General features: G+C 42.6%; 1 protein-coding gene across 5 annotated transcripts in view; it reads right to left on the reverse strand.

Annotated features, from left to right (window-relative positions):
- znf536 (zinc finger protein 536) overlaps nt 1–27,202 on the reverse strand; it is a 226,766-nt gene that overhangs the window by 37,453 nt on the left and 162,111 nt on the right. For all 5 annotated transcript variants that reach the window (XM_060911712.1, XM_060911710.1, XM_060911713.1 and 2 more), the window contains one exon: nt 18,768–20,462. In XM_060911712.1, the coding sequence (XP_060767695.1) occupies nt 18,768–20,462 (1,695 nt within the window). The remainder of the gene's footprint in view (nt 1–18,767; nt 20,463–27,202) is intronic.

The following is a 27,202-nucleotide window of genomic DNA, read 5'->3' on the forward strand; positions in this document are numbered from 1 at the left end:
GAGCGAGCGAGAGAGAGAGAGAGAGAGAGAGAGAGAGAGAGAGAGATGAGTGACTATAAGTAAGCACTGAGTCAGAGAAAAGGAGTGAGGCAAGTGATCGAGTGAGAGAGAGATGAACAAAAGCATCTGTGGAGTGGTCAGGGCCAGCGGCAGCTTGTGTCGGAGGCTTTTTGAAGTTCAAACCACCCCCTCCTCCTCATCATCCCCTCCCTAGTTCCTACCCCAAAGGCCTTCTCCCTCTTTCCTGCTCAATAGGAGAACCCATTGGCGACACACACACTTCACTACATGCTGCTGGTCCAAGAAACCAGTGACATTCCAGCAGTTGAGCTTCATCTTCAATTCTTTCACAGCAAACTAAGTCGGCGATCACAAACTCCCACGTAAGATCGAGAATCAGGCAAAACATATTAAGATGTTTTTTTATCTACACGAGTAAATAAGCAGGAGCAGGACTACGCTTTAGAGTGACAGGATGAGAGAAAGAGTAAACAGATGTCGCAGTTTGGCGGGAGTGAGGGAGTTAACAGGCTTTATTTTTCTCCCTCTTTTTAAATGTCTTCCGTATAAACAGATTTTGTTGCTGCTTAAAGTGGGCTCAAAATTAAAGCATATCATTTTACACACATATTGCATGCATATTAGCGAGCCCCAGCTGCCAGTGTCCTGTTCTTAAGAGCCATATGATTGAGTTAGGGGGCCGCGGTATCAGATAAGATTTAAGCCCGCGCTCCCTGCGTGCCTCCCTCCTCCCTTTGCATTTTACTGCTAACTTATTAAATGGAGAGAAATGACATTATTTTTCTGAGTGTATGTGTAATTATTGTCACACACCTGTGACTCCCGCCATCTTCGGCAGAGGGAAAGGAGGTAGTGGGAGGGGGATTGGGAGTGGGGGGTAGTTAGGAAGCGACCGTGTGTGTGTGTGTGTGTGTGTGTGTGTGTGTGTGAGTGACAGAGAGAGAGGGAAAAGGATAGATCTCATCTGGAGCAGCGGGAGTTCTCGTTTAAAAAAAAAGGAATCAGAGAGATTAAAAAACAGAGAGCTTGTTAATCAGATCGTCTCTGTCACTGGCAGTACACTGATATCCTAATGATTCGCACAGCGGCTCCTGCGTCGGAGTCTACTGATGAGCACGAGCCTCGCTGCACCATCCACTCCAAACGCAACAGCCTTGCACTTTATTACAACACACAGCGGCTCTTCAGCCTGACGGTCCTGAAAGTCACTTTTTGCCTTTCAGAAATCTGTCAAAACACACGTTTCCGTTCACACACCAGCAACAAAGTGTGCTGTGCTGGCAGTTCAAACACACGAACAACACGGTTCGTGGAAAACATTGGATTTTGAGCACAAGGCCAACTCTATTCTTCCTCCCTCTTTCTTTTTTTTTTCTTTTCCTGAAAAAAATGAGACCACCCTGAGAAGGGGAACATGTGAAATAGAGCTCAGAAGACAAAGGAAATTACCTATTAGAGAAGGAGAAATGATCTTTCTTTGCCCTCAGTCCAGAACGTGACTCACGATGTTGTAATTGTTTACCTTTGACATCGGCCATAATTCTTCTCTGTAACAGAATATTTCAACATCCCTCTCTCTCTCTCTCTCTCTCTCTCTCCCCCCCCCCCCCCCCCCCCAAACACATCAAGGCCTGAAATGTCGTCAAGCCTGAATGTGTTCCATCTTGACGCCCACCGCTTGCCTGTCACACACACGGTCACCCACTCCTCTCCCTATTCTCCCTCCATCAGACGAGACACTGGGTCACTTAAAACGTGACCCTCTCTCTTTTTCGCCATCTTGTGTAAATACATCTATCGTTTTTCCTCTGGTGCCAACACTTTGGGAGGGGTCGTGAAAAAGAGCTAATGACAGTTAGTCATGAAGCTTTACACTGTCAGTCTTGCTTTCCTGGGCTGATCTAAAAGCCTGGAAATAGCAGTGATTTTTGTATGTGTGTGTGTGTGTGTGTGTGTGTGTGTGTGTGTGTGTGTGTGTGTGTGTGTGTGTGTGTGTGATGCTTTAATAGAAAACAGATGGCCACAGATGTAGGGCCGCGCCGAGCCTGGTGACATGTCTTTAATATTTTAGAGTGGTCTTGCTGTAAATGTAGAAGCAGCTGTTTCCTCCCGTTGTAAATTTGGAGTTTTTAATTCATGATTGACAGCTATTGGATTTACTGTAAATTACAGAAATGAATATGGAAGTGATGGAACAAGCTGGGTTGGATGTGTGCGTGTGCGTGTGTGTAGTGTGTGTGGGGGGGTATTTAACGTCGTTCACGGCCGAATGGATTTATCACCACCCAAACATGAGGAGTTTATTTTCCTTGACTTTTTCTTTCCCCGCCAAAGTGTAATTCTGTTTAAACACACAGCTGTCTCTCCAACTCCAGATATCTGCTGATATTTAAACGTACATGAATATTAAAGTGAAAAATGCAGACGAAGGAGGAAGTGCAGAAGAGGAGGAGGGGTGATTGCTAAAAGAGTTCTATTTCCATGTGTTTGTTTAGCTGCTGTTCGTTTAGTTTTAATGTCAGCCGCAAGTACAGCTCCCTTGACGCTTATGGTAGAGGTGATTGTCATCAATTCGCATCTTGGCATTTAAACCACCTGCTTCAAATACACATATTTGAAATGCAAATAAACTGCATATGCCCAGACAAATTAAAAAAAAAAAAACCGGGCGAGTAAACACTTTTGAAGTCATAACTTTCGCTCAGGTTTTTGCAGCGGGGAGTTGCACTGTCAAACGCTCTTTTCGTTGGAAAGCCAATAGCGGGAAGATAACGCCTCTCAAAGCAAACCTGCTTAATGCTAAATGATTATATATTTATTTGCAGGTTTGTTCACAAGGCATGAGGAGTGCTTATGTTTTTTTTTGTCTTACCCTCCACTTGATGTGGTTGCCTCTTGGGCGTTTTCATTAAGCAACTCTTCTGTAGAAGAGAATGCAGTGTATTTCATCCTGCCTCACTCTTTGCTGTTATTCAAACATCAATAGCCATACATCTTCTTTAGCACTGACCCGCTTTCATATCGATATTTGTATACGATCAGTATTTTTCCTCTACATGCTTTGTCTCCTTGCATTAGCTCCAAGGTATATTATCCAATACTGCTGTCTCTGCATTAAAAAAAAAAAAATCTTATGATGCCCCCCTCCTCCACCGCCCCCCCTTCACCAATCCCCAGTCTCTCAGTCCCACAGGCCGATCTATGGCATTAGGTTGGACAGATTTTTAATGAGCCAAGCTCATCATTTTTCATAAAGTGTCTATTTGGACATTATCATGTTGCGCTAACCAAATCAAGGCGTAGCAAATATCTAACTTCTCCCTTTTTTTCTATTTCGTCTATTTCCGTCTAGACGGGTGTGTAAGTGAATATACTGATAAGAGCATTTTAATCAGGCAGATGGGCAGCTAAAATGTGTCTCCTGCACTGTCTCATCACCATCATCATCATCATCATCCTCATCAGCAGCAGCAGCATAAGGACAATCACCATCATCATCATCATCATCATCATCACCGTCATCGTCATCCTCCTCATTGATGAAGTGACAGTGGTTTTGGAGATAAGAGTTTGTTAAATTGTCTCCATCAAAAAACAGCTACAGAAGCGCAACTCCCAACCCGCTGTTTTTCTCCTTCATCTCTCCGTGCACTCACTCTTCATAAAAAAGTTGCTGAATCTTATTTTTCTTCCAAATTAATGAGATGCTTTCTGTCACATGAAGAAGACATGAATGATAGGGAAAAAAAGCACTCACGTGAAAAATGCTTCATTAGCGTCAGAGACACCCTCCTACACCTAGATATAGATACACACCTACTGTATACACACACACACGCACGCAGAGCATAACCACAAAAGCTTGTCGATTTGAATGAGATGTGTATTTCAGCCGGTCGAGACATGGTGTGGACAAGTGAGGGTTCTCCCCAAGAATCACCTGTCACTTGGCTTAACAAGTGTCTCGTCAAGCACCTGCAACATCCTGCGCATCATCAACGCTTTACCACTAACATTCACGCACTTGTCAAGCCCAAGTAGACAGAAGCCCTGACGAGGTGTTACCTAATTGTGTTTTAAAAAATGACGACACCTCGTCTTTCTCTCTTTCTCTCTTCCCTTTCTCTCTTCTTCTTCCCTCCATGACACCTCTCCTAATGCAATTAAACATTATGAAAAACAAGACATGGTAGAGTGTTGAAAGGGTGGGCGTTGTTTGACTAAGGTGGTAGTGATGGGGTGGGGGTGGGCGCTACCTGCAGTGTACAGGCATCCAAATGAAACCATAATAAGAGCATTAGAACAGAGCAGCATTGTCTAGGAGATGACAATGCCGTTAAGGAATAAGTCAGGTAATTAAAAACGCACTCCATGTTTTGTCAAAGTGGTCATAATTGTTGAAGTCTCTGCCCTTTTTTCTTCATCCTCCCTCACCGTGAATACAAATAATGATTGTGGAAGAGAAAAAAAAGCCAACTAAACAACAATGAGGGAAGAAAAATCAATCAAATTATTGAAACGAGAAGTTATTCTGTTCTCAAGGACATCAAGTTCTCGGCATACTGCTGGAACTGTCCAGCAGAGGGAAAAAAAAAAGAGAGAGACATAACTTGGATGAGATGCTGATGAGAGGGGAGGGGAATGTGGTGGGGAAAGACAGAAATAAACCAAACTCCCATCTGATGACCAGCTTGTCTATAATACTGAATCCCTTCACCGTGCCAAGATGCGAGAACAGGATAAGTCCAGATCGGAAAGATCTGATGGCAGTCTCAGGCCTGCGAGCAAGAGATCACCACTTTCTTCCACGCCAAATCAGTTCTGCTACCTGCCCACACATAGCCCTTTCCAAACAGATAAAAGCTTCAAGCAGAAAATCAGGCTTGAAAAAGATACATGGCAAATATTCATGGCATTCATCTTATCCCCCTCCTCTCAATGAAAAAAGGGGAAAAAAATGCAGGACAGATGATGTGGCCATCTTGAGATCGTTTGTCAACTGTCAGCCTGGGTTGACCTTGCAAAAAACAAACAGGGAGCATGGTGGCAGCTTCTCGTCTTCACGGTTAGGAAGAGGGAAAAGAGAGTGCTGTTGTTTTTACTAATAAAGAGACATTTTGCTTTCCATTTGCCTTCCAGTTAAAAAGTGCAACAAACATGGAAATCCATTACAGGCAGCTACGTCAAAAGTGTGACCAATCCTTGTGCAGTCAATTAGGGACTGGCAGCTGAGGACGCAGTTTGTCTACTGATGGACAGAAGACACTTTGTCAGCTTCCTTGTCTTTCCTTTGGATTTTGGTACAGGATCGGTGGATGGATTTCTGTATTTACCAAAGGATTAATGTGTTTATTTCAGACCTTACAGAATGTATCTGTGGATGTGTCTTAAAAATGATTACTCTGAAATTATAGTGTTAATCCACTGCCTGGAAGCCCACAAACCTTTATTCAATCGAACCAGGTCCAATAAACACCATAAACTATAAAGTTCCAGAGAGCCCTGGAAAGTGTAGGGTGGTATGGCTGATTTTACAAGAAGTGCTGCCCACTGAATCCTGCAGAAAATTCATCATCACTCAGCAGCTCACTTTTCCAGGAGACATAATTAAATAGCGAGGAGTTTTCCAAGCAAAATGGAACAAGGATGTGACAAATAACAAGCTGGAATCATTTGTTCTTTATTATTATTACTATTATTATTATTATTATTATTATTATTATTATTATCATCATTATTATTATTATATTTGTAATGGCAGCTCTTCATAGTAGCATTGCCTGTAAATTGCAGCAGTGATGAAACATATGGCTAAATGCAGTCGTCAGATTTCTTCATAAATATTTCATTCATATTTCCTGTTTGTGTGAGTGGAGCTGTGAATGTGTGTGCGCGCGTGTGTGTGTGTGTCCACTGTTTTTCTCCCGTTTTCTCTTCATAATTAAATCTCATTAGATTTCCTATGAATCTGATAATCATACCAGTAAATTGCTCTCAGATTTGTCTTTTCCAGTAAAAGCAAAAATAACATAAGAAAATAGCTCTGGACTCAAAAGCGTGGTAAAGTGAAAGTGGTAAAAGGAGAAATTTCAGCATTAACAACCATTAACAAGATCAGCAATCTTTTAGACTCAAATTGATCAGAAGTCGGTGTGTGTTTAGGAGCCGGTGTTCAGTTACACTGCAAGTTTGGATTTGTTGTGTTTGTTTGTGAATCTCTCTCTCTCTCTCTCTCTCTCTCTCTCTGTGTGTGTGTGTGTGTGTGTGTGTGTGTGTGTGTGTGTGTGTGTGTGTGTGTGTGTGTGTGTGTGTGAAGTAAAATGGGATTTTGAATTTCGAGCCAGTTATTGGGTTTGAGCGGATACAAAAGGGCTACTGTTGGAGACAGCTAAAGCGGAGGCAGTTACTGTACCTTTCAAAACTAATATGTAACCATATCTGTTTTAAAAGGACGATTCATATTACTGTGAAAGCAAGGAGAAAGTTGTTCCCATCTCTAGGAAGCTTTAGGAAACTCGACTCTTGCCCTAATGGCCCTCAATTAGAAGGTGGCCTTTTGTCATATCACATCAAAAAAAAAAAGAGGCACATTAAATTTTTGCAATGATGTAAAACATCTTCAGCTTTTTTGACAGCACAATGGCGCTTATTGTTTTTTATGGTCGCCGTGGCGACTCAAAGGTCATTTTGTACATGACTCGACGGACAAGGGCAGTGCTGAATGAAAATTAGGTTATATGCGATCAACTAAGTTATTAATCAGATTAAAATGGATCTTCTTTGCTTCCTATTTACAAGCCCTGAGAGAAAGATTGAGAAAGAGCACAGAGAGAGGAGAGAAACAAGAACATTTTGTTTACGAAAGGAGCCGAAGGAACAGCGTTGATGAAAAATCTGATCATTTCTACAAGAAATGATGTATGCGTGTGTGGATCTTAAAGCATCTGTGTCCTTGCAGTGTCGCCTCATCCAGGTAACCTTTTCTAATCCTGATTAAATTACTGCAATTAGAACGAGAGCTCCCCCACCTCCCTGCATATTTCCCTAATAAACAATGCACCGTTCTAAATCCAGTCGACAGGATTTGCACGGAACAATGTGCGAGTGTGTACTATTTATTGCCATCTCTACAGAGGAATTAAGTGCATTTTTAACAGCTAATGGTATAATGTTTTTTGGCTTATTTCTATATGCATTTTCCCCCATTCGGTTTCTGTGGAGGAACTTTTATTCCCTCTTTTCCGTTTGATGTTTAAATCAAACACAGCTTATTGGACCAGCTCTTCCTTTTCACAGCAGCCTGTACATGGAAGCGTAAGACATATTTGTCTGTAATTGCTGCACTACCTCTCGAAACACACCCCTGCCACTGCTACCGTGTCTTCAGCGCGCTGTTTGTTTTGTTTTATTAACTTTGCGGCGTTGTGTGCCATTGATGTGGAATAAAAGACAAAATAAAAGTTGACGTAGTTGTGTTGTTTATTTATTTATTTATTTATTTATTTTTGACGATGCTCCTGCACTCGTGCCACCTCTGCACATTGAAGTTGGGGCATATTCGCTCATTACTGTTTGGCATGTGGGGTGTGCAAGTATGATGATCGTGTGTGTTTGTTCGAGGTGTACCTGTGCACCAACGAGTGTTATTTTATCAGAACAAGCCCTCTGAGACTGCTTCCTTAGATCTGAGGGTGCCTGGGGAGGGAGCTGCAGAGCTAAAAAGGAAGATTTCAAACCGGAAAAAAAAAAAGTACAGTTCCAGCTGTGGGGGAAAAACAAACTCGGAAATATGAGCAGCTAATTTACAATCAAAACCATGCTAGGTCAGAAGGCCAGTCTAGTAAATACTAGCTCTAATGCATTCAGACTGAAGTATACTGTATACATACTGTACAGTACATGCACAGCATACTATGATGAGAGTCACAGTGAATTTTCCATTCCCACCTCCCAAGGCTTCCGAAAAGCTATGTCTTTTTTTTTTCTCCTCTAATATCATGAATAGCATAATTGTTTTGCTGTCATTAGCACTGAATACCCCTTTTCCTTTCTTTTCAGGGTGGAACCTGATACTTTATTCATCCCCTTTTTTTGTCCCTGACAGAAATGATGAAGCCAACATCATCAAGGTATTATACAGTGTGTGTGTGTGTGTGTGTGTGTGTGTGTGTGTGTGTGTGTGTGTGTGCGAGAGAGAGAGAGAGAGAGAGAGAGAGAGAGATGAAGATTATGAGGCCTTTTCAAAGGCTTTCACCGCCCCAGCAGAAGCTGATATCAGGGGAAATTAGCAAGGGAAAATATTTTTAGAGCTTGCACAGCTGCACAGGGAGAGCAACAGGTACCATCCAGTGGGCTTGACAACAGCGATTACAATTAATTGCTCTTTGGAAGTAGTATTTGCTCGACTGAGTGACAAGGTGTTAATTCACCTTGGTGCTAGTGAAAGTAGTAATATTGAACATGTGAAATAGCGCCTTGCCTTCACCCAACAATCCTGCAGAAAGTGAGGAGAGGAACGGTCCAAACACTATCTGTCGGAGAACCAGTGTGTGTGTGGGGGGGGATATGTGTTTCCTCTGGCAGAGCACTGTATGAAAGTAGAGGCATGAGATATGCAGAGAGGAGCCTGATGTGCCTTGTCACGTTGGCTTTGGACTACAACTGACAAGTTTCGTACAGCACACAGGTGGCACGATGGTGTAGTGTCTTGCTGTCACCTCACAGCAAGAAGGTTCTGGGTTTGAGCCCAGCGGCCGGCGAGGGTCTTTCTGTGTGGAGTTTGTACGGTATGTTCTCCCCGTGTCTGCGTGGGTTTCCTCCGGTTACTCCGGTTTCCCCCACAATCCAAAGACATGCAGGTTAGGCTAACTGGTGGTTCTAAATTGACCGTAGGTGTGAATGTGAGTGTGAATGGTTATTTGTCTCTCTGTGCCAGCCCTGTGATGATCTGGCGACTTGTCCAGGGTGTACCCCACCTCTCACTCATAGTTAACTGGGATAAGATCCAGTTTGCCTGCGACTCTGTAGAACAGGATAAGCGCCTACAGATAATGGATGGACGTATGGAGCACAAAAGTCTGCTCACATAAACATGGATAGGATGGACTACGAGTAATGATCCATGTTACCATTTCTGAGCTGTGATCAAAAATAAATAAATAAATAAATAAATAGCATGTTAGTTTCTCGATAATGCATAATTTTACCTCAAAATACCATCCATCCATCCATTATCTGTAGCCACTTATCCTGTTCTACTGGCAAGCTGGAGCCTATCCCAGCTGACTATGGGCGAGAGCCAGGTTACACCCTGGACAAGTCGCCAGGTTATCGCAGGGCTGACACATACAACCATTCACATCTATGGTCAATTTAGAGCCACCAATTAGCCTAACCTGCATGTCTTTGGACTGTGGGGGAAACCAGAGCACCCGGAGGAAACCCACGCAGACACGTGGAGAACATCCACACAGAAAGGCCCTTGCCGGCAGCTGGGCTTGAACCCAGGACTTTCTTGCTGTGAGGTGACAGCGCTAACCACTACACCAATGCTGCCTCCTCAAAATACCCTCTCACAATTTTACTAGTACAGTATAATGCAGATAAATCGTTTTTTTTTACTTGTTTTTATCTATCAATACATCTCATCTCATTATCTCTAGCCGATTTATCCTGTTCTACAGGGTCGCAGGCAAGCTGGAGCCTATCCCAGCTGACTACGGGCGAAAGGCGGGGTACACCCTGGACAAGTCGCCAGGTCATCACAGGGTTGACACATAGACACAGACAACCATTCACACTCACGGTCAATTTAGAGTCACCAGCTAAACTAACCTGCATGTCTTTGGACTGTGGGGGAAACCGGGGTACCCGGAGGAAACCCACACGGACAACATGCAAACTCTGTACAAAAAGGCCCTCGCCAGCCACGGGGCTCAAACCCAGACCTTCTTGCTGTGAGGCGACAGCGCTAACCACTACGCCACCATGCTGCCCTCTATCAATACATATTTTACTTTATTTTATTCAATGATTTTTACCTAAAGATTCCTTGGAGGGAAAAAAAAGAAATAAAAACATTCAAATGAATATAATGCTCTCCACTTTTGTTCGTCACATTTCTGTAGCTATATTATACATTTCCATGAATTAAAGAAGGTCAACTGTCTCATCTCATCTCATTATCTCTAGCCGCTTTATCCTTCTACGGGGTCGCAGGCAAGCTGGAGCCTATCCCAGCTGACTACGGGCGAAAGGCAGGGTACACCCTGGACAAGTCGCCAGGTCATCACAGGGCTGACACATAGACACAGACAACCATTCACACTCACATTCACACCTACGGTCAATTTAGAGTCACCAGTTAACCTAACCTGCATGTCTTTGGACTGTGGGGGAAACCGGAGCACCCAGAGGAAACCCATGCGGACACGGGGAGAACATGCAAACTCCGCACAGAAAGGCCCTCGCCGGCCACGGGGCTCGAACCCAGGACCTTCTTGCTGTGAGGCGACAGCGCTAACCACTACACCACCGTGCCGCCCAGGTCAACTGTCTATTAATTAAATATAAAAGTTAAATGAAATGCATATTAAGGTTGAGTTTTATCCTGGGAACAACTGTAACACTCATTATATATTTACATGCACAAAATACTCCATTTTTGCCCTTATTCAAAAAAAACCCCCACAATATTCCTACTAAGCTGTTTACATGGCGAATGAAAATGACTCCATATTATTCCACTAATAATCCCGTTTACATGCAGGCATGTATACTTGGAGTGTCTTGTTGGTTTGTGTATTACGCACAGAGCTGAGTGTAAACAGGCAAGTGGCCGTGTTTCACAAACTGCTGTAAAAACCCAATTGAGACATATTCTGAATGAGTTGTATACATGTCCAAAGAGGGTGGCACGGTGGTGTAGTGGTTAGCGCTGTCGCCTCACAGCAAGAAGGTCCAGGTTCGAGCCCCGTGGCTGGCGAGGGCCTTTCTGTGTGGAGTTTGCATGTTCTCTCCGTGTCCACGTGGGTTTCCTCCGGGTGCTCCGTTTTCCCCCACAGTCCAAAGACATGCAGGTTAGGTTAACTGGTGACTCTAAATTGACCGTAGGTGTGAATGTGAGTGTGAATGGTTGTCTGTGTCTATGTGTCAGCCCTGTGATGACCTGGTGGCTTGTCCAGGGTGTACCCCACCTCTCACTCATAGTTAACTGGGATAAGATCCAGTTTGCCTGCGACTCTGTAGAACAGGATAAGCGCCTACAGATAATGGATGGATGTATGGAGCACAAAAGTCTGCTCACATAAACATGGATAGGATGGACTACGAGTAATGATCCATGTTACCATTTCTGAGCTGTGATCAAAAATAAATAAATAAATAAATAGCATGTTAGTTTCTCGATAATGCATAATTTTACCTCAAAATACAAACCCAATTGAGACATATTCTGAATGAGTTGTATACATGTCCAAAGAGGGTGGCACGGTGGTGTAGTGGTTAGCGCTGTCGCCTCACAGCAAGAAGGTCCAGGTTTGAGCCCCGTGGCTGGCGAGGGCCTTTTTGTACGGAGTTTGCATGTTGTCCGTGTGGGTTTCCTCCGGGTACTCCGGTTTCCCCCACAGTCCAAAGACATGCAGGTTAGGTTAACTGGTGACTCTAAATTGACTGTAGGTGTGAATGTGAGTGTGAATGGTTGTCTGTGTCTATGTGTCAGCCCTGTGATGACCTGGCGACTTGTCCAGGGTGTACCCCGCCTTTCGCCCGTAGTCAGCTGGGATAGGCTCCAGCTTGCCTGCGACCCTGTAGAACAAGATAAAGCGGCTAGAGATAATGAGATGAGGCATGTCCAAAGAATGTTCATAAAACACTTTATGTTTAGCAGGTGCTCTTATACATACAACATACCCAGAGCAGCCTCAGGGTTAGGTGCCTTGCTCAAGGGCACTTCAGCCATTCCTGTTGGTTCAGGGAATTGAACCAGCAACCTTTTGGTCCCAAAGCTGCATCTCTAACAATTGGCTTCCCTGAATAATAACAGCATATCCCATATGTTTTGATCGGAAAATGCAAAATTCAGAATACTGTCATATTTAGCATAATAGTGGAATATTAGTGTGCATGTAAATGTACTGAGTGAGGTATACAAGTCTGCTCCTTGGATATTCATCCAGCATCCTGAAGTTACATAAAATAAAATGTCATATTTTATTAGACAGAGTGGAAATGTACGTGCAGCTCCCACTTCTGAAGATGTTCACCATGTTTCAACTGTCCTCCGTTACACCCAAACACAGCCAACACAACACTTTTACAATTTCTCTGTCCCAGACCCAGTACTGACCTCTAATAGGAAAAGATTTAAAGAAATAAACATGGCATCTCTTCATAGCACACACACACACAAAGCAATTTATGTGGCTGTACACTGACTGGCCCTCAGGCTGCACGCATCATCAGTGTGCGCCAGGCTGTCCCGCGTCTCTGCAGTAGGCCGAGAAGTGGCTGTGCGGATGCTAGCATGCTAACACAAGCCATATTACAGCTAATTAGCCACCTGATGAGGAAACTATTACTAGCAATTACCAAGTTGTATCCTAGCTCTGCGCTTAAAGTCGTCGTATTTCTTTTCACCGCGAGCGAACATGACAGCGAGTAGCGAAAGGAAAATAAAAACAACAACGACAAAGGGATCAAAAGATATCTGTTTTGACTCTGCTTTCTCTCGCACTAACAGCTTTACTAGTCTGTGAATTAGGAGATGGTAGTAATTACTTGGTAGCAAATTGAGAAAGCCATTAAGATGACAAGAGGCAATAATGCAATTGTGTATTTGTGTGTATAACTCTATTTGTATACCTGTGGGGTTCTTCCCTTTACACACTTGCTGTATAGGGCGGTATGTGATATTTGGAACTGAGATACTGGAAATGTACTGAATTTATGAACATGTGACATAGGATAAGGTGATTATGATGCATGCATTTCTCAAATGGTCTTAGGAGTGTCTTTAGCTAGTCAGCACATTTGTTCTAGTGAACTGCACATGGGGATATTTAGTATCTCTTATGGATGTGTTTGCATGTATATGGGGGGTTGGGGGTACATCCACGTGTGTACACACCACGTGCCTCTTTATTCTCACTTCTAGGTGCAAGGACAGAATACAGGAGAATCGAATGCCTCCTCTGATCCTTTGCATACGTGAACACACTCAGGCCTGTGCAGGCACCATATGTTTTTAATTATCATAATGACTTTAAAGAACCTGTTCAGAGGGACACACACACACACACACACACACACACACACACACACACACACACACGAGTCTCTTAGTACTGTGAACTGGATAGTGTAAAGAGAGGGGGGGGTTGGTGGCTGACAGAATGCAGAAAACAGAGCGCCGTCTCTGACCTGAACCAGACTGGGGTCGTGACCCTCCCAGGGAGAGACCTGGATCTTACAGCCTCCTGACAGTGATAATTGGCCACTAGTGACATGAACACCACTTACAAGTAAGGAGACAACTAACCACCGACCCCCTCTGCTACACACACACACACACACACACACACACACACACACACACACACACACAATGCCCTGGCAAGCAGACTGGCAGATTTGGGAAGCAACAAAATGCCACAAATTCCTTCAGTACATTTACGCTTCTGTGGTTTTCTGCTTTTCCTTTTTATTTTTTTTTCTCTTCAGAGTCGTTTGTCGGTTTGACAAATGCTGTGGATTTATTGTCTCATTTCTAGTGCTTGAGCTTTGCACTTGAACTTACTAAGTGTGCAATGATGTGTTCAGAGGCCACTGAAGATTGATCAACCCGTGGGGAGGTTATTGCCTTAAAAAAAGAAGGCAAGTGAAAAGAAAAGGATCCTTTGTGTCGCCTCTAAACTCGTTCTGTCATTCTCCTGCTCTCCCTGCTGTATATTAATGTATCCTACTCTGTGTCCCTCACTTCCTGCATGTCTGTCTTCTCTTACATCTCTGCTAACCCTTTCTCTTTTTACATGACTTATTTCCTCTCTTATGACTTGCTGCCTCTGCTTCCATCTCTATCTTTCTCGAGCGTTCACTGCTCATCTGTCATTCTACTTGAGCGAGCTGGAGAGAATGAGGACAGGGTTCACCGCCTTTCCACCAGGGGGTGTCATGGCCTTATGAACTAGGATGACATGGGAGAAGAAAGGCTCACAGACACAACCTGAGCCCTCTTTATCTGTCTTTCTCTGTTTCTGCTAAAGCTCGAGGAATGTCTTGACTGGGTGGTAAAAGTGGCTGAAGGGTGGCAGCCTCACAGCTCCTAGCAGTAAACATCTGAAAGCGGCCCTCTGATGCACGAACGGAGAGATCACACTCTGTAAAAGTAGCCAGTGCTTATGCCACTGTAAATACCCTAAAAACCCAGTGAGCCTCCTGCCCTATCACCTCCACTTAGCCCTGATGTACAGCCTGTGTATCGATATGCTTTACACTCTCTCTCTCTCTCTCTCTCTCTCTCTCTCAAAGTGGAGGCATTTTTCACCATGCCTAATGGAGCCGCAGAGGGCGAATCGAGATAACCATTTACCTAGCAATCAACATCAACAGCAGCAATGACAACGACGACAACAACAACAGCGGTTGCGGCCTGAGGACAGAGTGGCCTGGAGAGCTTCGAGACACAAGAGGGATGGAGTGACAGAGAGTAAACAGAAACACGAGAGAACACCAATGATCTCATCTCTACCTCTCTCACTCCCACTCTGCTTTGCCCCTGAGTGCCACTTCACCATAACTATAAGAGATCCTTTCTCTTAGCCACCGTGGGTTGGTTTTTTCCGAACGCAAATTAAGCCTAGGCCCGGACTAAATTTCACAGTCAATGGAGTTCCCATTAGAAATCTGTTTAAGTAAAGAGCTGGGCTAAATCTGAGCTCTATCCTGCTATAGCCAGTGTGGGATGTGTAACAGCTTGACAAGTGTTCGGAAAGGAATTAGAACTTATATTTTTAATCTTGATTTAATCAAATGTACTGTGAATATTTCAGATAGCACATAGAGTATGACACTGAATGTGTAAAATGTTGCACTCTAATGAATAGACCGATTCCATAACTATGAATAGTAACATGTGCCTCCAAGTTTAATGCTTAAAATATGTTGAAGTAATTAGTAAATAGAAACAAATATATAATAAATTCCATACTACTGGTATGCATTATATTTTGTTTTAAATTGCATACAAGATAAAATCATGTATTAACATAAACAAGAGTAATAATCATAGATAGATAGATAGATAGATAGATAGATAGATAGATAGATAGATAGATTTTTTTTTATGTTGGAACGTAAATATTGTGATTCTGCATCACCTTTACAAATTAATTTAACACTTGACGTCACTAAAGCTCTATTTATTGGTTTGGGAAATATGACAAATATGGTGTCATTAACGCTACCCCTACAATGTCAACCATATAATATGCTGTATCATAAATAAGGCTCTATATGAAAACCATTTGAAAATACTGTACCATCTGAGATTGCTGATGTCAAATATGCACTGTGTCTTATTTTAGTCTCCGCATTTGGAGCTGTACAATATACAATGTATACATAACGATATAGCACTGACACAATTGGGTATTGATTATATGATAGGCTTACACAAGCACCCCAGCACAATGGAACACAGCCATTAAGAGATCTCAACAATACATGTCTAATCGACTAGACCACAAATAGGCCAAGATCAGAGAGAAGTCAGCGCCAAGCTGCAGACATTCTTTTGATTAATGTGCCTCATGCTACGTATATACGAGATGGTGTTAACAAATACTATCATCTGAATAGCAACTTACATAAAATCTATGTGGATTATTGGATGTGTAGTACACACTATGCTTTGTTGAAGACGTATGGAAGAATAGGTAACCTAATCTATTTGGTGTGGGGATTAGAGAGCAGTGTCAGTGTCTGTATCAGTGTGGATGCGTGAGTCACAAAATGCAATCAAATGTTCATCATATGCATTAATAAAAATGTAACCAGCTCTTAAATGTAGTAATATAAATAAAACCTTTATCAGGGTCCCATCGAGTTCAAAAATAAACATGCTGAATTTCCAATATTAATGGTTTCTGCTTGATTTGCATGCAAACGTAATGCAAACCCACTTCAGCTAATCACATTTTGGCTGATTTTAATTGAATTTTGGACAGGGGAAAGATGGGTCAGTATTCGTAGCACATCTTGTCTACAATATATAGTATCTGAACGCAGTCCATTAATATACACTCTAAAGAACCGACGTGTTCATTTTCCTTTTTTTGTACTCTTTATTAAATATATACTTACTCTTTATATTGATTTATTTTACTGCTTGTGGATTGTGTAAGTGCAATGGTTGTTGGTCAGTATTAAATGGCTATTGAGTGCATTGCCTACACTTACACTGTTGTGGTCTGGAGAGAATTATGTCAGGGGTTTTGTTAGCTGAATGAAAGAGTATAGTAAGAAAAGTGAGTCTTTCTGAAGGTGGATATGGCACACTCCCTCTTTATTCCTTCCTTTCACAATTGCTAACAAAATTCCATGCCTTTTAGAACTGAATAAAGTGCGTTGTTTATTTTTTTTCCCTGTCTTTCAAAGCTTATACTGTATATATCCCTCACATATGCCTACGCTGGATCTCACTGCACGTCACCACCACACGTGCTTCCAACCACAAGCACCAAGTAGGGTGAGTCAAGCTTGAAAAACGCCTAACAAAAAAACTTTTGTCTTAGAGACAAAGCCTTATCTTGAAAGGTCAGTCTCTTGCCATTGCAGCAGGAGAAGAGTGCGTCACGAGGGCGTTTTTTAAATGTCTTTTGATTAAAGAAGGATATTACAACATGAGACATTCACCATGCGGACAAAAAAACAAAACAAAAAACTAGCATTCATTTTCAGGCCAGTGAATGACCTCCTGTGAATATTAAAAATGCAACAGGTTCCTTCATGACAGACATATTTTCCACAATTGAAAGGTCAAATGGAGCATTAATTGTTAATGTAAACTGTTTAGGCGGAAGAAAATGAAACGTACACCACTCCACTCCATGCCACTGCTTCCCTTTTGACGGGACTCATTTGCCATGAGAGACAATACTGACCTACCGAGGCTCAATACTTTCCACATTCTGCAACTTGTGCTGAATAAAGAGTTCCTTTCCCTTTTATGAATGAATGAAGAGATGACATCTCTGCAATCACCGTTTTTTTTTCTGTGTTTTTGTATAAAATGACGTTTTAGCCCTGTATGTAGTTCTATTATTGACTCAGAATTCCTGACACTTCCACTGATGTAAGAGTGAGTGACTCACTTTTGCTTGATATGAATGGTAAACAGTGGCCCAAATGTCGCAGAATCAAACTACGTATGGTCTTCACTTACATATATTCCCTCTATCAGAACACAGCTAATAAAGAACAATACCAGGATAATCACTCTGGTTCCGCCTTATATCATACTCACTGTTGATTAATTCCTGTTTACTAATCAAGCATAATACACAATGCCTGAGCAAAGTGCAGTATCTTAAACAAGCCATGCGAGTGTTCAGAATTAAAAGAACAGAAAGTATTAAGACATATTTGTTCAAATAAAGCCGCTTAATCAAACAAGTCTGTTAAAAATGCGATTGGCTTTCTTTTCCTCTCCTTAATCTTACATCTATTTGCAGTAAGATTGTTTTCCTTGGAGCAAAAATAAAATGTCTGCCTTGCTCCTCTGTGTTTGTAGACTGGAGGCAATAACACTAATGTAAAGCTTCTAAACTAAAAGCATGTGTCTCAACACTCAGTTTGAAAATTAGACTCTGCTCTTGATAAATAATATATTAAGACAGAGAGCAAAATGGAATATACATACATTATATTGGCAGACAGTTTTATTTCAGAAAAATGAATAGCATTAACTGCTAGAAATATGTTCCTGATATTTGAGAGGGAAAAGAAATACCCAGAAGCAAAATTCAACAAGGTGTAGCACTCACTTGCCTTAAAATACTTCATACTGACCTGCACTACAAGTTCAATTCTCTGAGTATATTTTTTTTTTTCATTTGCAGTTTTATATCACTGAAATGTCTAAAAGAGGCACAGTGAAACAGGGTAGTCTCAAAGAGCTCTAGTAACGTTCACGGAGTCATGAAAGCTGACAGTTCATTTTTCACAGGGCCATAGATCTTTGGCTCTTATAAAGTAATGGGCTTTGGGGAGAGGTCTTATGAAAGCTAAGATAGTTAAGTGCTGTGTGCCAGGGATGACACAGGGAACGGAGGTCCTGCTCTGCTCTAACACAGACACCCTTAATCCCAGTTATGAGAGGTATGGAGGGAAAGAGAAGGGCTGTGGACTGGGTAATATAAAATAGTAATAAAGATTAATCTGTTGCTGGTTGTCGACTAGATGGTCTCTAAACGTGCTTGAAATTAGGTTGAATTCACTCAAAAGCAAATTGTGTGTTCCTACTGAGAGGATATATATTGGTGTGTTGGGGTTAGAGAAGTATTATTGCACATGAATTCTGTTTGTGAAATTGTACAGTGTGAAAGCATATTAATGCAATGTGGCTTTCAGGCTCAATTGTGCTAAAAACAACTGCGAGGAGACAAATGAATGTGTAGTGCTTTTTACTTCTGTGGTCCATGTCAAAATAAAAAATGGTCTAAGGCGATAAAAACTGGTGGCTCACTTACCAGAGGGGTCAGTTCTCTTCATGCTGGAGCTGCTTCCACCACCTCCTCCATTGGAGCTGCTGGACAGGCCTCCGTTGAATGCTGCTAGACTCTCAGAACTGTAGGCCCGTAGGACTGACAGCATGTTCATCTGGTGCTCCAGGTGAGCCTGCTCAGGCTTCAGCAGGCCTGGGGGACCATTGGCTGGAGAAATGAGACTCAGACCTGGCTGCTGCTGCTGTTGCTGCCATTGCTTTTCGAGGGTGGGTGGCTGGGGTGGAGATGGACCACGTGCCTGGGCACTCATGGGTATCTTTGCTCTCTGAGCATCCTTCCTAGATAAGGGGGAGTCAGGATGCATTCTAATGGTCCCATGATCTTCATCTTCCATGTCTCTCACCTCCATATCTTCTTCCTCCTCTGCTTCTGGCTCTTCATCATCAGAGCGCAGCTGGTGCTCTGCAGAAGCAGGATTGGATGACTGGTCTTCATTACCTGCTTCATCATCTTCTGACTGACCTTCCCGCTCCTCACATGCCTCCATTTCAACACAGGATGCCTTGTCAGAGAGCTCATCCTGACCACCCACTTGACCGGCTGGATTTTCTTGCTGGTCCAAGAATCCAGCAGGACCCCTGGATGAGCCATCATACATGGGGCTAAAGGGCTTGTAAAAGTCGCTTGCGAATGTTCCCATAGAGGCTCCATGAGGGCTTGGCTCTAGGTGGTTGGACCATCCAACTTGGTTCTTCAAGTCTCCAGATTCAGCCTCTCGCTCTTTCAGGCCCTCATGCAGGTGGAGAAGGCCTGGAGGAGGTGCCAGACCAGAGCTGCCAGTGTGGGAAGATTCACCCAGTAGGTGTTCTTTAACTTCTTTGCCTTGGCCTGATTTGGTTTTACCCATGTGGTTGGCTTGCAGGTGAAGAGCCATCAACTCCACAGAGGCAGTGGTAAAAGAACAGAACAGACATCCATGCCAGGCTACATTGTCATGGATGGTGATAGATGCCCCAGGTAGAGTTCCTGCATCAGGCCTAACTGACAGATCCAGAGGCTCATACTGGGAGCGGATGCCTTCAGTTGGCTTGGTCTCAGAAGGGTTTTCTTCCTGGTTGGCATCACTGGCCCTCTTGATCTTGTGCTCTGTGCCCTCCAAGCCAAAGTGCTGCCCATGTACCTGGTTCTCTCGTATTTCCTTCTCCTTCTTCATGGAGTTCGGCACAAAACTATCCATGAAGGCCTGGAGAGAGCCCTGAAAATTGACTCCATTCCCCATCATACTCTGGTAAGCCCTTCCCAGGTCTGAAAAACTGGCTGGGCTTTCCCCCCCAGTGGCTGGACCTTCAGGGGTCTTCATGCTCTCAGAGCTGGGCTCTGCCCCTAGTCCATGGCGGTCTCGTTCTCTCTCACGATCTCTCTCTCTGGGAGAGACCATAGCAGGAGTGGCCCACTGTGTAAGCATCTGGCCTCCTCTAAAATCAAGGCTGGAGGGCATCATCCCTTTGAAGACCCCACGTAGAACATCAGGCCGTGCAAAGATGCCGCTGCCACTGTTGGTCTTGCTGTGGTCATCTTTGTGCTCGGAGGATGGAGGGTGGTTGGCAGAGGAGGCATTGCCATTCTGACGCTCACGGTGGTGACGCTCAAGGTGGTACTTCAGGGAAGCAGACTGAGTGCCAGCATAGTCACAATGAGGGCATCTGTAAGGCTTCTCACCTAGAGATAACAAGACAGGTCAGAGATCAAGTAAGAGTAGCACAGAGTCAAATCTGAAGGAAATATCAGTGTTGTGAACACCAAAAAGAGAGTACAGATTATGTCTCATAAGTGTCCCATATCCCAGCTGCCACTCAGTTGCCACCAGCCAATCATTCTCTCTGGGAGGAAGAAGGAAGAAGAGAGGGTTTTTTTTTCTTTTTTTTCATACAGGTCGATCCAGCTCCACTGAGTGAGCTATCACTCATATCAGCAACATAAAAACATTTCACCATATGGTGCCTTCAGTCCACTACAGAGATCATATTTTCAAGTGACAACACAACTGTCTGGATGTTATCTCTGTTCATATAGGCGAGTACAAGTGAGTGGGGTCTGCTTGTGACTATTCTTTTTTGTTTCCTACATCTCACTTGGCCTTGGTCGTTGTCAGACAGCAACCTTGGGGGTGAGGTGGTGATTCCGTGTACATTTTCTTTTTGGAATTTATCATACAGATAAATCAAGCTCTACAGAAGCTCTCAATTTTCTACGGTGTATAAGCTTGACTGTTTAGCACCAAAATGTCATGGGCATATTATAAACTGCCTTCATCTGCAATTGAACTGAAGTCAAAAGTCATATGTGTAGCATATGAACCTCCCTCTTAAAAAGGTTTTAGATCAAGATTTGAGGAAAGTGGATGGTGGGATGTGCCGTAAAATAAAGTATGTACAAAACACAATAGAATATGCAATAGAACATTTCAAAATGGGATAATTACTTCAGTATCTTAATGTCACATACATCCTGACATCCTGGCAGCAGTTACAGTATAAAAAGTCCAAAATAAAGCCATATTCTCACTGAATAAGCAATAAACCCCAGAATACAGGGCTTGATTATTATTTATTTATTTATTTATTTATTGACATGCTGCAGTGTTGCAGTTAAGAAAAGGAATATAGAGCCATGGAAAAAAAGGCAAATATAAAAAGATGTTTGTCAAGTACTGTGTTCATATGTCTCTGTGTGTATATATAACTATAAAAGGTTTAGATTATACACATGGAAACAATTTTTATCTGAGAAAAAATGTTGCATTGTTACGCAAGACTGAACTGAATGATTTAAGTCTGGCTCTGTAGTAAATCATGGATATAATTAGCAAATGGCATACTGCTCAAGTAATTTATCATTATTTGGAGGGCACCATTCCAGAAAAAAAGAAAGACTCAAAGATCTGCAGACCTACAGAACACAGCTTACCAAAAAGGGTCACAAAATACCACCTCAATACTTCATTGATAGAAGAGTTAAGAGAGAGAGAGAGAGAGAGAGAGAGAGAGAGAGGAGGAGGAGAAGAAGAAGAACGGGATAGAGAGAGACTCATTTATTGCTTTACACTGGAGTGCGTGTGAGGCTTAAATTTAAAATAAACCATACAAGATGAGCTTTTAACCCAATAAGAGCTTATCCTCTGAGCAGGATAACAGGGACTTGGCCTGATTCAATAAGGAAATGTCCCTGATGCAAATGATCATTTTCAATTCTTTTAACTGGACAAAATGATATTCTGTGCCCAAAATTAGAGGCAAATTAGGGTGATCTGCTTTTCCCCTTTTATTCCTTCCACCCCAAGCTTGTGTTTTAATTCATGACAGCGCTGAGGCTGTCACTTGTTAAACAGCATTATAAAGGGAGAAAAATAGAAAGATGTGAATATTTTTATGCAATGTTACAATTAAGAACACTAGATAAATAATCAGCATTGATATAGACAATACGCAAATGCTCTCTCTCTCTCTCTCTCTCTCTCTGTGTATGTGTGTGTGCACACGCATGGCGTGTTCTTTGTGCACCATTTGGACTCAGTAAGACATCTGCTCCATCATACGTCAGGGGCATGTGTGACATCTGGGGAATATACTGTATCCTGCCTTGCAACATTACACACAATTTACTGCTAAAGGTCATTATGTACCCGTTAATCCACTTTTAATTGATATCCGCACAAACAGCACAACCTCTGAGAAACATAATGGATCGCCAAGGCCCAGAGGTAGCAGAACGATTATTTTTCATCATTTAAGATGAAAAAAGGCAAAAAAATGAAAAAAAAATTTAAAGTTTTCTTTCCAGGGCTTTCATTCACTGTTGATGGACTGTCTTAATAAAAATAGGGGAAAACACACATCAAATTGCCATCTGGTACTGTATGACAGACTTGATATAAATTACAGAAGCCTCTTGCTGAGAGTGGTACATATCATTTCAGAAGTTCATTTTGCTGCTTGCTCTTTCCACTTGAAGGAGTCCGGCTCGAACCGATTTCATCTGGATTTGTGGCGATTTGTCATGACTCCATAGTAACCACGCAAATAAACACCCAGAGCCTCTACAGAAAGGCAATTAAAATAGTTAATAGATATTACATACTTTAAGATGGATTTCCATATGGCTTTATAGAATGGTGAAAAGCAGCCTGTATAGTGGAGAGACGGAGAGATTGACTGGTCTGGAAAAATAACTGTCTTTTATGTTCAGGTTGTTTATCTAAGTTAAAGACGTGCAGCCAAAAATATCAAGGTGCTCATGTTCTCTGTCAGTAAGTGTTGTTTGGTTTCTAAATTGTCCTTTACTGTAAGGGCCATTACTGTAGTCCATGCATTCATTTTAAAGCCTTTTGGAGGAGAAAGAAAGAAAGAAAGAAAGAAAGAAAGAAAGAAAGAAAGAAAGAAAGAAAGATTCTCCAGGGAAGCAAAAATAAATCAGTATAACAAAAGCATAAAAGAAAAAATATAGTATTATAATAATAATAATAATAATAATAATAATAATAATAATAATAATGGCAATTATGATTATGATGATGTGTACCCCTAAATAAACTTGCTTTGACATTGCTTTGGATCTCTGGACTGTCTGACCTTTGTAATTTACAGTGCTTATGGTTTGGAACGGTAGCAGCTGACCACATACCAGTACTTAATCACTCTCATTCTCCTGAGTAAACTTTCAAAATACTACTTGATACGACCATAAAACTCCAAAACTGCATCCACGGGTGTGAGCCAAGTCTTTTTTGCCTCTTTCTGACTCTCTGAAAAGACTTGCAGAGTCTTGTACAAGCTAGGACAAGGTGACTCGACACAGGCGACGGCCGTCACTTCACCGTCCCTTTTTAAATAAAGGTAATTTGGTCGATGCACGAGTTCTCCTGTGCCCTCAAGTTATGTGGAGCCGTTGTCAGGAGCGAGGACCTTTTTATTTTTTACCCACAGCTGCTTACTGCTAAATAGTGCCTTGTCCAGAAGGGGACAATCTGTGTCTCTAATTGCTGTCACTGAAGCCTAGATTCATTATGTGACTTTCCCATTAAAATGTGAGCATTAATTTGTATAATGAAATATCACCCACTGCAGTGTTCATTAGCTGTGGCCCCACACTGTATGCCGCACAATGTTAGCTACCTAGCAAACTGTGCTTAATTTCACTAATGGATATTTTCCCACTCACTGTTGGAGAGGAAATTAATACTGTAACATTAGCTCTTTAACTTTTGGAGAAATTTAAATTCACTTCATTCCTTTCAAGCCAGTGTTAGAGAGTCATTAATCTAACATTGTGTTGCACAATGCCCTGGTCCTCTTAGTAAGCAATGCCATTATGATGGGCAAACAGCATGCGGATTGAGGGTCATCTGCATTGCGTTTTGTGTCATCTGCATGTCTGATTCTTTTAAATCAAGGATGGATGTTCGTTTAATGTCAGCAGCTTTGTTCCCAACCCTGATTAGGAGGGAGGATTTCGGGCTGCGGGAGGATGCAGGGTGGTTATTACCTGCTGATCGAAAGATCAGATTCATCACTTATCCAAGCAGTGAAAATGATTTAAACCTAAAGTCAGGATGTTTTGGGAATCAATTCTTTTTGAGGCTTTTCCAGCAGATTTATGGTGTAAGTTCGGGCATTGCTGATTTGTTCATTCTAAAAGATTTCAGCTGTTGCTGTATAACCAAGAGATTGGATGATTTTGATCTTCAGTTCACAGTATGTCATTTGGGTGGCATGTCATTAATCAGATCACATGTGCAGCTATTTAAATTAAAAAAAAAAACTTTTTTGTGGTATTGATTCATTCTAAACTTGGACCATAAGGGTGAAACCTTTTATGACGATTTTATATCCAACGTGACTCACACATCTTGCAAACAAATCAAGGCTGGTGTAAACTGCAGCATCGACAGACTGTAAGGACTTCAGCAGTATAAGCACACACACACACGCAACAGGCTGCCCAGTGAGTTGAGTGAGTGAGTGAGTGAGTGAGTGAGTTAACGGAGCTGCGGGACGAGGGCCTCTGCTTCCTCTTTGGAGAAATATGGCCCTACTGGGGACCCTTACCCTCTTCTCAAAGCATGCATAACTCAACCTCCCTGAGCTAGAACCATATTTCCCAGCTCCGTGCCCTTGCTCCCCTGCTTATGGGGACATAACTGTGCTGCACCAAGGCTTAAAGCAATCAGTCTCCACAAGCCCAGGAGCAGCTGACTCTAACACTTTCCTCAGACCTGCCTGTCAACGGACCTGCCTGATGCCTGTTTCCTCATTTCTTCACACGACTAATTCATCAGTATACAATTTCTCTCCGTGACTCTGTTCTAGTGCTACTTTTTGATATTTGAGACTAGCCCGAGGTTCTGTTATAAACTTTCTTATATTTTATACTAAACAATGTGTCCACAGCTGCATGCTGACGGCTTTCTGACGGGTTTAAAAAGGGGTACAAAGAAACGGTACGACGTTGGCTGGCCTTGGTCTCTGTGTGTGTATGTTTAAGCTTTGAGGCGTAATCATCAGCTCCACGGCTAGACGAGCCATACAATCAGGCTTTAATTCCCTCAGAACAGCAGAGCTATGTGCTTCTTATTAAGTGGGACGAATACTATTTGGGTGGTCTCCCTTCTTCCTTGTAAGCGCATACCAAAAAAATAACAACCATCAATTTCCTGAACTGAGAGCGATTTCCATTTTAAGTTAGAGCGAGAGTGCAAGCTGCCCTCAAAGCACTTGTTGAATAGTTTTCTCTTTTATTTTCATATGTCCCTCTCCAGATGATGTTTTAAAGGTAGTGAGGCAAGCCAAAGTAATGAGATAACTAAAAAAGTATTTAAAAGGGGAAAAATCTGAATATATGAGTTATGAGACTCCAGATGGTTGATTATCTTGCACTGAAAGAAAAAGGCATTTATTGTGGTCATGCTATAGTTTCACAGAGTTTCAATTTACACTGTTTCATGATCTCGCTATATCACACACACTCACACTTGCAGTGACCTCGCAGTGCTTCCCTGTGCTAACTAGGACAAGCTGTGCATGAGAGTGAGCCTCAGCTTCGCTATGGGCTACACAGCAGAATTTCACTGCAGCTATTCAACCTGAACTCTCGCCATCGTTACTGTACGAGTGGGAAACTCCGGGCCACATGCAGGAACTCCAGTGTGTGTGAGCTGTGCTACAAGTCTGAGTATTATGACAAGCAGGATTAGAACAAAATTGGAAAGGTCATGGAGAGCCAGCAGTGAAAGAAAGCAAATGGCTGTGGTGTGGTGCTTTTGAGGGGGAAAAAAAAATGGTATTCAGTTGATGTCGATGTGATGAGAGATAAAAATACATTTAGACTATTTGTTTCACTTTTTTTAAACACGTTTATTGTTATTTGAACTATAAAATCCTGTGTGTTTGTTCAGACAAAACACATGTCTTGCTTGAATACCAGTCAAAAATAGGAAGCTTGAAGATTTATAGGTAATATGATAGACTGGTAACAAGAGACACCTCCTTGGCCTGATTGGCTGGATCTTGGTGGTGCACTTTTTTTTGTGAGAAATTATCTCATCTCATCTCATTATCTCTAGCCGCTTTATCCTTCTACAGGGTCGCAGGCAAGCTGGAGCCTATCCCAGCTGACTACGGGCGAAAGGCGGGGTACACCCTGGACAAGTCGCCAGGTCATCACAGGGCTGACACATAGATACAGACAATCATTCACACTCACATTCACACCTACAGTCAATTTTAGAGTCACCAGTTAACCTAACCTGCATGTCTTTGGACTGTGGGGGAAACCGGAGCACCCGGAGGAAACCCACGCGGACACAGGGAGAACATGCAAACTCCACACAGAAAGGCCCTTGCCGGCCCCGGGGCTCGAACCCGGACCTTCTTCCTGTGAGGCAACAGCGCTAACCACTACACCACCATGCCACCCCTTGAGAAATTATACTTAAGTGAAAGTATAGATCATCTCATCTCATTATCTCTAGCCGCTTTATCCTGTTCTACAGGGTCGCAGGCAAGCTGGGGCCTATCCCAGCTGACTACGGGCGAAAGGCGGGGTACACCCTGGACAAGTTGCCAGGTCATCACAGGGCTGACACATAGATACAGACAACCATTCACACTCACATTCACACCTACGGTCAATTTAGAGTCACCAGTTAACCTAACCTGCATGTCTTTGGACTGTGGGGGAAAGCGGAGCACCCGGAGGAAACCCACGCGGACACGGGGAGAACATGCAAACTCCACACAGAAAGGCCCTTGCCGGCCACGGGGCTCGAACCCGGACCTTCTTGCTGTGAGGCAACAGCGCTAACCACTACACCACCATGCCACCCCTTGAGAAATTATACTTAAGTGAAAGTATAGATCATCTCATCTCATCTCATTATCTCTAGCCGCTTTATCCTGTTCTAC

Source organism: Neoarius graeffei, chromosome 27 (genome assembly GCF_027579695.1).
Source record: "Neoarius graeffei isolate fNeoGra1 chromosome 27, fNeoGra1.pri, whole genome shotgun sequence".
NCBI classification, from domain to species: domain Eukaryota; kingdom Metazoa; phylum Chordata; class Actinopteri; order Siluriformes; family Ariidae; genus Neoarius; species Neoarius graeffei.